The sequence below is a fragment of the Montipora capricornis genome, chromosome 9 (assembly GCF_036669925.1).
Source record: "Montipora capricornis isolate CH-2021 chromosome 9, ASM3666992v2, whole genome shotgun sequence".
NCBI classification, from domain to species: Eukaryota; Metazoa; Cnidaria; class Anthozoa; order Scleractinia; family Acroporidae; genus Montipora; species Montipora capricornis.
In genome coordinates this window covers 675,693-685,692 of record NC_090891.1, presented here as the reverse complement: position 1 = coordinate 685,692, position 10,000 = coordinate 675,693, and the positions used below count along the sequence as shown (strand labels likewise).

Genomic DNA, 10,000 nt, shown 5'->3' with positions numbered 1-10,000 from the left:
GCAGCTTCATTCACATTTATGTATAGATCGAATAATAGAAGAAATCATACCAGAAAATCTCCAGTACTAGTGGATACACCACAGCACCCTTAATGAATGTACATTCGAATATTACACAGATTCGTAGAATATCAAGAGAAAAGAAGGAAGTATTTCACATAGTTACCGAAACTTCCTGCAATAGTAAAAAAAGCACCGAGAAGGATTCCAGCAATCATGGATCCGAATGGTTTTTGCTTCGCTAACTTCATTCTTAATCATCGCACAGAGTTTACAATTGTGACTGCAACAAAAAGGAAAACTTATTTCAGTATTAAAAAGCGTGCTTCAGCTTTAATGAGTCATGCTTTGGCTGAAACGAAGCCGTCACGGCATTGATCATGAAGCACGCACGGATGGGAATTAACATAATTTACAAATATAATCCATTTGGCGATTAAGCTTTAATTCAATTACTAATTGCTTTCCTAATTGAAGCTCAAAACTTCAAAATAAATTCTGTTTAAATGTTTTTAGCATTTGGGACACTTTGTAGAGCTAATTTTCGTGCAAAATTGATAAGACTGTAGTAAATGTTGAAAGCTGATTCAAAACATGAAAGCGCGTTAAATCCAATTTGATTCGACATCAATTCTCAAACTCATTAAAACTTCATAAGGTTATTAGCTAATAGGAGTGCCCCATTTTGGTCAGATGCATGTATCTTGATACCCAATAAAACTACAGATCAAGAAACGCTCCTTAGTTCAAAAACTGATCAAGATACTTGAAATTAAAGAGGCACTGTCACCGAAGCGCATGCGGGAGGCTTTTTATAAAAATCTTGAAAAAATCAGCTCGAACTTTTCAAGTTTGGTGAGGTGCAGACAATGTGGAGACCACTGTCGCACTCAGAATTTTCAACACTTCACGCAAGAGAAACTTCTTAAACTGTCAATCCACGAGAAATTTGACGTACAGTGTAATTGAAGTGTAAGCCGTTTTACTGTTAAAAACAAGGATCGAAGTAAAAAGGAAAGGAACTTTATTTAAGTGTCTAGTCGTTCTAGCGCTGGAGCACTAATTGGGGACACCGTAAACTCCAATGAACAATGAAAGTAAATCAAGTCAAATGTTGGTTTTTGAGGAGAGGGGAAACCGGAGTGCCCGGAGAAAACCTCTCGGTGCAGAGTAGAGAACCAACAAACTCAACCCACATATGACTATGACGCCGAGTCCGGGAATCAAACCCGGGCCACATTGGTGGGAGGCGAGTGCTCTCACCACTGCGCCATCCCTGCGCATGTCAATACTGCGCATGTCATCACATGGCAATGTCCTTTTAAATGAACCTTACTACTAATAAACCTTTATAAAAAAAAATGTTACGAGGGCTGTTAAACTGCTAAAAAATCCAACACATAAATAAACTATCCGCACACAATGTGTTTTAAATTTTCCGAATATTCAACATAAAACTTTCGCAGTACATTTTATCATTAGCGTCCAGAGAGTTAAAACGAATTTGGACACCCAATAGTTCAGCGACAGGGCATCCATCTCAGCAATGTGTGCACTCAACGCTTGAACCTTGTGTAGTTCGTATTCTTTGAAAACTACACCGCTATCTAAAACTGGCACTTTTACCTCTCTTAAACTCTGCCATTTGGCCAAAATGTTTGCAGCCCTACTATTTTTATATTCATTTAAAACTGACACGGCCTTGTTAACTGAATCACTTTCTTGGGAAGACGATTTTGTCAGGCGAAAACGACGTGATTCTGACTCGCTCTCCATCACGCCCTATGATGTAATTTTATTCAAGAATTCTACCCTTTTAACTCACCCAAATATTGAATATTCAGTTCTTTAAAAATTACTATCAATGGCATCCTTCATTCAACGACTATGGAGTTGCACCTGTTGAGGTTGTAGTGGAGCACCGTTTACTGTGGCTATAGAGGCCGATCTTCGAATTGCACTGTCGACTGCAGCCCTCGCATGTAAAGACTGGTACGTAGTTGAGTTTATCACGAGATTGTTGTTGACCAGCTGTCATCTTTATTTTTTTTCCTCCGCCTGGTCTTTGAGCTTATTCTCGCCAAAAATCAGACACTTTGACAAGTGTTTTCCACTCTAATCTGTCTGCAGCGTGAACGTCCCAGCTGTTTGTGTCGATACCACATGCTTTCAAGTCACGTTTACATGCGGTCATGAAACGGAGGTGTAGACGACCTTCCTTGCGTTTACCGATTGTGATTTCACCATACATGAGGTCCTTGGGTATGCGCTCGTCTTCCATTCAATGCACATGGCCTAGCCAGCGAAGGCGTCTTTGATGGAGGAGGATGTATATATAGTTGGTATACCTGCTTTTGCTAGCATATCGTTGTTTGTGATACCAAGGATCCTTCGCAGACATCTCATGTGGAAGACCTGACGTTTCCTTTTTTGGTGTGCATATGTTGTCCAAGATCCGCTACTGTAGAGCAGAGTGCTAATAAGGCAAGCGTGATATACATTGACTTTGGTAGGGACAATTAGATGTTTGTTTCCCCACACCCGCTTTGATAGTTTTGCCAGAGATGTCAAAGCTGTGCCAATGCGTTTGTTGATCTCGGTGTCAAGTAATAGGGTGTCTGTTGCTGTCGAGAAGTCATGTCGAAAACTCGTGTTTCGTGTTTCATCTGGGGTTCCAAACATCTCAAAACAAGAAAAGCACTCCGCTTACGGTGTCGTGCTTTCATCTGTAACCCCTGATAAAACATTTTTTGACATACACAAGACGAAGCGCCGTGAATCCACGAGCTGAAACATTATGGAATCGTGTGATAACGTTGCGGAAACACAACTTCTAGCACGTGATTCCGATAACGGATACAAGACGTTTTTTCATGATTCCCTTACTGTGGTAACGGCGGAACTGGACCACTTTTCGGCCACTTCCCTCACGTTTTCAATGAAGGAAACTCGTGTCTCCGTTTGGCGTATAATTTTAAAACAAGCTGCGGATACACGAAGAAACGTTTGACAAACTAATTGATTTTGCAATTTCATCAATGTAATCTCAACATATTTGGATGGAAATGTAGCTTGTATATTCAATGCTTGCTACCTCCTTTATATTGCACTAAAAACAGCGACTTTTTGTCTGTTTTCTCTCCATTTTCTCAAATTCTAAACGCTCAGTGTTCCATTAACAGCCTTTTCTGAAGCTAGTATAAGTATTTTACTTATTGAACGTCTCTCATTAATTCTATCCAATGCTATATGCTTTGCATTTCCTTCTGATGGGAGTTTTCACGCACAACCGCTTATTCGCGCTTTTCTAAATTTCACGAGCAAGCTTTCTTCATTTTTTGTGCTCTTGTCTGTATAAAAGTTTTCCCCAACAAATGCGACGTGCAACCTTTCCCTAAAATTCATATTTATTACATCATAGGCAGCCCAAGTTCACGTCACTACAGGCAGCCGTTGAGAATTTAAACGCGTTATAAGACTTTGTATGGGAAATAAAATACCGTCGATTATGAAGGCTAAAAATCGTTCAATTTAACGTTCATTCAATAAAATGAATAAAACTGACTCACCTCTGGTGTATTCTTGTGCGTTTTGGAGCTTATTTTACAGTTTCGGGAATTCCGTGTTTTCACATTGTTAACCAAGGTGATAATTATGCTCCTAAGATATCACTGTTCCATCATTACTTCCGTTCCTCAAGTTTAATTGAAATTTACTCATTAGTGCTTTCCTCCCGGGGGAGGGGGGTACACCCTATAATAGCCTATACGGGGAGGCTCCGTCCGAAAGGGGTACCTTTTTCATGCTTCAGGTACATAAAAGGGTTATGATTTCACTAGTCGAAGTATATGAAAGGGTAGGGAAATCTGTCACTTAGGTATTTAAAAGGGCCCTTCATTAAAATATTTGGAACACACATACCTTATGCTTGTACGTTTTTAATTTATTGAAAATGACAATGGAAGGTATACGAAGAGGGTACCATTTGTCAATGGAAGGTATACAAAAGGGGTATCTTTTCTGCCAAAAATGGTATATTAAAGGGTAAGGGATCAGACCTCGGGGCAGACTGCGGCAGAGCTTCCCGTATTAAACTTCTTTTAGTACCTCACCCCTGGGTTATTTTCCACACAAAGGGCTTAAACTCGTTTTCTTGTTAGTGAGATAAATTTCATACAATGACGTCAGCAAAGATTTCCCCGCAGTTTTCAAATGAGGAGTAAACAATCTGAGCAGAGTCAACTTCAGAGTCAAGAGTCGTTCTCAGGATTACAAAGACAATCTTACTCCATGAATATTATAATAACGCTTGACTCAAACTATACACAATTTTACTTACTCTCTTTAAGCGATTATTCTTATTTACTTGGCTCCAATGTTCCTCATATTTGTGACTGGCTTTTCTTGTTGCATCATCCCGCGTAGATCTCCAATGTTGATGGCATCAAAATTGTTTTACTCTCATGAAATACTAAATTTTGCTCTGGCCAAACAACTTTGAACAAAAAAATATCGAAAATAAGAGGTTGCCCTTGAGAAATAGGAGAAAAACTAACGAGGAAAGACTACTGAAAAGGGTAACATAAACATGACACTGTAGTATGTATAACTAAATGTACAGTATCTGTATGACGAAAGTTAAAATGTATTTGAACTGTGGAGACAATGAAGTTGAGATGCTGATTATCCCAGGTATTAATTAACGTTACTTGAGAAGTATCAAAGAGAAGTTCTGAAAAATTCAGGCTTGAACAGGAATTGAGTCCTGACCTCTGTGATGGTGGTGCATTGCTCTGGTCATTACGTGAGTTCCTATTGAGCCAGTGAAGGCAATTTACCGATATCGCAGAGGTAAGGGTTCAAAGCCCCTTCAAGGCTAAATTTGAAGACGGTTAGGCTTTTTGTAAAATTTGTTCTCAATCCGCACTCTCACTCAAATGAGTCATTTTATTCACCCTTTTCAACAACAACAACAACATCAATAACTTTATTTTCCTTTTCCTTACAACGAAGAAAACGAAATTATAAAAACAATGATGGCTTCCTTAATAGCTGTGAAAGCTAACGAAAGTAGCACACACAACAAAAGACAAGTACAATACAATCGGCTACCTAAACTATCCACCTAACTTATCTAAAACCATAACTTAAACTTAGTCCTTAATGCAGAAAATAACTGATAAAGAAAGAAAGCACATGGTCACATTCAAAGAGAAAAAAAATTGGTAGTGAAAACAGTATGGCGGAGCTATAAAGCAAAACAAAATCATCTTCGAATTACATGACGAAAACAAAATCTGGACTCCGTATTTACTTCACAGATCATCTTTTCTTGATTTGTTTTAAGGAACATGATTTCACATATATCAAATAAACCATAAATTTGTTCTTGCTCTTGGCATAAAGTATGATTGATTTGCTGCACTTCTTGCGATTATATTTATGAATTTCCTTTACTTGAGTAAAGAAGAAATCAAAATAGGACGGTAATAACCTATTAGGAAGTTTAAACATGAAAATAGAAATATGCTGGGTAACCAAGTAGAGTTGAATGTTCATCAAAGTTTGAAAAAGTGATAATTCTCATTGCCTTTTTCTGCAAAATATACTAGGGTTGAAGGGTCGTGGTATATGCATTACCCCATGAAAGTACGGCAAAAGTGAGGAAAGGATAAATTAGTGAGTAATAGAGATTAATCAGGATAGTGATATTTACATAGTATCGCAGCTTTGATAATGCTCCAATGCTCCTTTTAACTTTTTTAACAATACTGTCAACTTGAGGTTTCTAACTAAGATTGGAATCAATAAGGTAGCCCGATATTTTATACAAAAACCTCGCTTTAAATGATTGCCGTTTATTGTTAAATGAAAATTAGGTATTATTTTTCTTTGAGGGGGAAGGAAAAAAACAAAGCTAGATTTTTTAACATTCAAAGAAATTTTATTAGCACAAATCCAATAATTAACACTGGTAAACTCCAATATAATAGCGTGCAAAGAGGACAAACCTTTATGCTTACTGAATAAATTAGTGTCATCAGCCAATAGGTGATTTCAATTTTTGAACATCTGATCATATCATTCAGAAACCTGTTCGTGTACCGAACAAAATAGTGCAGCCGTTGATTGTAAGTAAATGCATTTTGCCTTAATATTGTTTAAATTTATACAGTTGAGTTTTTACGGTCTGGTGTGTTTTACAAATGTTGAACCGTTCGAGCGGCTATAACTGCAAATAACACTGACAACATCTTCGAAAACGAAGGAACTGCTGAAATAATATATGTCAAAACGAGTGCGAGTGTTTTATCGGAGGTTATCGATGAAAGCTCGATGCCGTAAATGGAGTGCATTTTTTACTTCGAGGTGTTTGGAAACCCTGATGAAACACGAAACAAGAGTTTTTGACATGACCTCTCAACAGCAACAGACACCCTATCACTGGACACCGAGATCAACAAACACGTTGGTAAAGCTTGAACAACTCTGGCAAAACTATCAAAGCTAGTGTGGGGAAACAAAGATCTGATTGTCCCTACCAAAGTCAATGTATATCAAGCTTGCGTTATTAGCACTCTGCTCTACGGTAGCGAATCTTGGACAACATATGCACACCAAGAAAGGAAACGTCAGGTCTTCCAGATGAGATGCCTGCGAAGGATCCTTGGTATCAGAAACAACGATGTGCTAGCAAAAGCAGGTGTACCTACTACATATACACACTCCTCCATCAAAGACGCCTTCGCTGCCTAGGCCATGTGCATTGAATGGAAGACGGGTGCATACCCAAGGACATCATGTATGGTGAACTCTCAACCGGTAAACGCAAGGTAGGTCGTCCGCATGTAAACGTGACTTGAAAGCATGTGGTATCGACACAAACAGCTGGGACGTTTACGCTGCAGACACATTAGAGTGGAAAAAATTTGTCTCAAAGCGTCTGAGTTTTGGCGAGAATAAACTCAAAGACCAGGCAGAGGAAAAAAAAATAAAGAGGAAAGCTGGTCAGCAACAATCTCGTGACAAACTCAACTACGCACCAGTCTTTACATGCGAGGGCTGCAGTCGACAGTGCAATTCGAGGATCGGCCTCTATAGCCACAGTAAACGGTGCTCCTCTACAACCTCAACAGGTGCAACTCCATAGTCGTTGAATGAAGAATGCCAATGATAGTAATTTTTAAAGTACTGATTATTCAATATTTGGGTGAGTTAAAAGAGTAGAACTCTTGAATAAATTTACATCATAGGGCGTGATGGAGAGCGAGTCAGAATCACGTCGTTTTCGCCTGACAAAATCGTCTTCCCAAGAAAGTGATTCAGTTAACAAGGCCGTGTCAGTTTCAAATGAATATAAAAATAGTTGGGCTGCAAACGTTTTCGCTAAATGGCAGAGTTTAAGAGAGGTAAAAGTACCAGTTTTAGATAGCGGTGTAGTTTTCAAAGAATACGTACTAAACAAGGTTCAAGCGTTGGGTACACACAAGTTTTTATTATTATTAGATATAATTATTACATTATGCCCTGTCGCTGAACTATTGGGTGTACACATTTGTTTTAACTCTCTGAACGCTAATGATAAAATGTACTGCGAAAGTGTTATGTTGAATATTCCGGAAATTGAAAACTCATTGTGTGCCGATAGTTTACTTATGTGTGTGTTGGATTTTTCAGTAGTGTAGCAGCTCCTGTGACGTTTTTTTCTAAAGGTTTATTAGCATAAAGGTTCATTTATAAGGACACTGTCATGCGATGACATGCGTAGTATTTCTCATATCAGAAATTTTAACCGACTTTTAATATTTTGCTTTTTCTGTTTAAGTATACTCTTAATACGGCTTTCGAAAAACGGTAAAATGTGTATTTATCTATTATCGATCATCAGGATCGGAATCCAAAAAATAAAATATCGTGCCATTTCTGTTCACTGACAGCTGAGGATTCAGGGAAGTGTAACATTGTCGGCGGTACAGGCGCTCAAACAGAAGTTTTTTTTCTCTGTGATGTACCAAATATATTATCAAGATTAACATGCCATTTCAAAGCTGAAAGAGAGTGCATTTATTTCCAAGAGACGACTCAGTTGGAGTCGAAACACGGTGAGGGGAGAAAAATTTAGTCTTGTCTTCCTCACCGCTTGTGGTCTTATAATTCGTGCAACAAATAAAACACAACCAGCCCAGTGCAATTCCTCTCATCTAAATGCAGGTTTCTTCAAAAAATTCAAACATACATTTTTGAGTGAAAATAGTAAACGTTTATCCCCAAAGGAAGATGTGGCGGTCTCTGACATTTAAGCCACTAGTAGCTAGAAATGAGCCGCGACGATAGACTTTGATCCTTGTTTATAAGAGTGAAACGGCTTACACTTCAAGTACACCATACGTTGAATCTCTCATGAATTAACAGTTTAAAAAGTTTCTCTTCATGTAGATTCTGTATACTTCTACACTGCTTTGCTTTCTTGAGGAGATTGAATCACTATTTGGGCGTGGGGTGTTGAAAATTCTGAGTGCGACAGTGGTCTCCACGTTGTCTGCACCTCACCAAACTTGAAAAGTTCAGGCTGATTTTTTCAAGATTTTTTGAAAAAGCCTCGCGCATGCGCGTCCCTGACAGTGCTCTTTTTTTAAATTTAAGTATCTTGATCAGTGTCTTGATCAATTTTTGAACTAACGAGCTTTTCTTGATCTGTAGTCTTATTGGGTATCAAGATACATGCATCTGACCAAAATGGGGCACTCCTATTGGCTAATAACCTTATAAAGTATTAATGAGTTCGAGAATTGATGTCGAATCAAAATTGGATTCAACACGCTTTCATCTTTTGATGCCATAAACTTATGTGTGTTGACGACGACGAAAGCGGAGTACTATGTTGAGACTTAAACGTACGATATCAGAAGATTTTAGTGAAAACCACCTGCTTGCTTGTGCGCAATGACGTCACAACATTGCGGCGGACATTCCTTTTTTGGAAGTAACCGGAAGAAAAAGCAAACAAAATGGCGGGCGTTCAAATTGGAAAAACACCCAAGGATTTTGGGCAAATTCAAGGCCTTTCAAGATGAAAAAGGATTTTTCCTGTTTTTTTGGGTAAAGGACGTTATATTTCCACAATAATAAAACATAAAACAATTTGATCTTCTAGCCTTCAGTTCTCCTTTAAGGCCGTTTAAGGCAATAATAATAATAATAATAATAATAATAATAATAATAATAATAATAATAATAATAATAGTAGTCTCTGTATACCCAGCCCCTTTTTCGCCACTTGCAGATGCCTTGTACTTCAAACGATGCCACTACAAGAACACAATAGTGGCCGGTTATTCTGTAGTTACTCCCTTGTCACCTGTATACCCACAATGTACATGTACCTTCACTGGTTTCTCATGTCCAAACAATGTCACATGACTTGTTCAGTAATGTGAGGCCCTTTATACCAAGTCATAAAAAAATATTTAAGCAATCAGTCAATAACTGCATAGCGTAAATTTGGCTGTATTCCACATTCCTTGTGCAGGGTGATATGTAACTATTTCCTATGACATGGTATACAAGCTTTCTCACTTGTTACTTGTCACTTGCTTGTTTGCATGTACATATATGTGAGCCTTGACAAAAAAAAATTCACTTGTCTTGTGGAGTAGTACATGTGTAGACTACTCAAAATCATTTGCATTACTAGCACTTTTCATGAAACATTATAAAGTTACCATACACATACAAGTACTGTTACGTAGTAGAGCTAGCCATCTAAATATACCAATCATATTGTGATGCAGTTAATATTGCAATTTCTCCCACCAAAACCTCAAATTTTGTTTGATGAGTACTTAATCTAATTTATAACAATACACAAAAAGCCATCTCGAGGAACTTTTATATCTCAAAAGTTTTGTTTTAAGGGACAATGTTTGGCATGATTGCTCCACTGTTTTAATTGGATATGGGAAATCTCACAAAATAGTGCTTTGAGTGCTTTGTGCCCAGG

The 10,000-nt window shown here is 38.0% G+C and overlaps 1 protein-coding gene across 1 annotated transcript in view; it reads right to left on the bottom strand.

The window, feature by feature from the left end:
* Nucleotides 1–275, bottom strand: part of LOC138015522 (C-type lectin domain family 6 member A-like) — a 21,255-nt gene extending 20,980 nt beyond the window's left edge. The window contains exon 1 of the mRNA XM_068862586.1: nucleotides 167–275. Coding sequence (XP_068718687.1) covers nucleotides 167–251 — 85 coding nt within the window. The 5' untranslated portion in view covers nucleotides 252–275. The remainder of the gene's footprint in view (nucleotides 1–166) is intronic.
* Nucleotides 276–10,000: the final 9,725 nt, after the last annotated feature.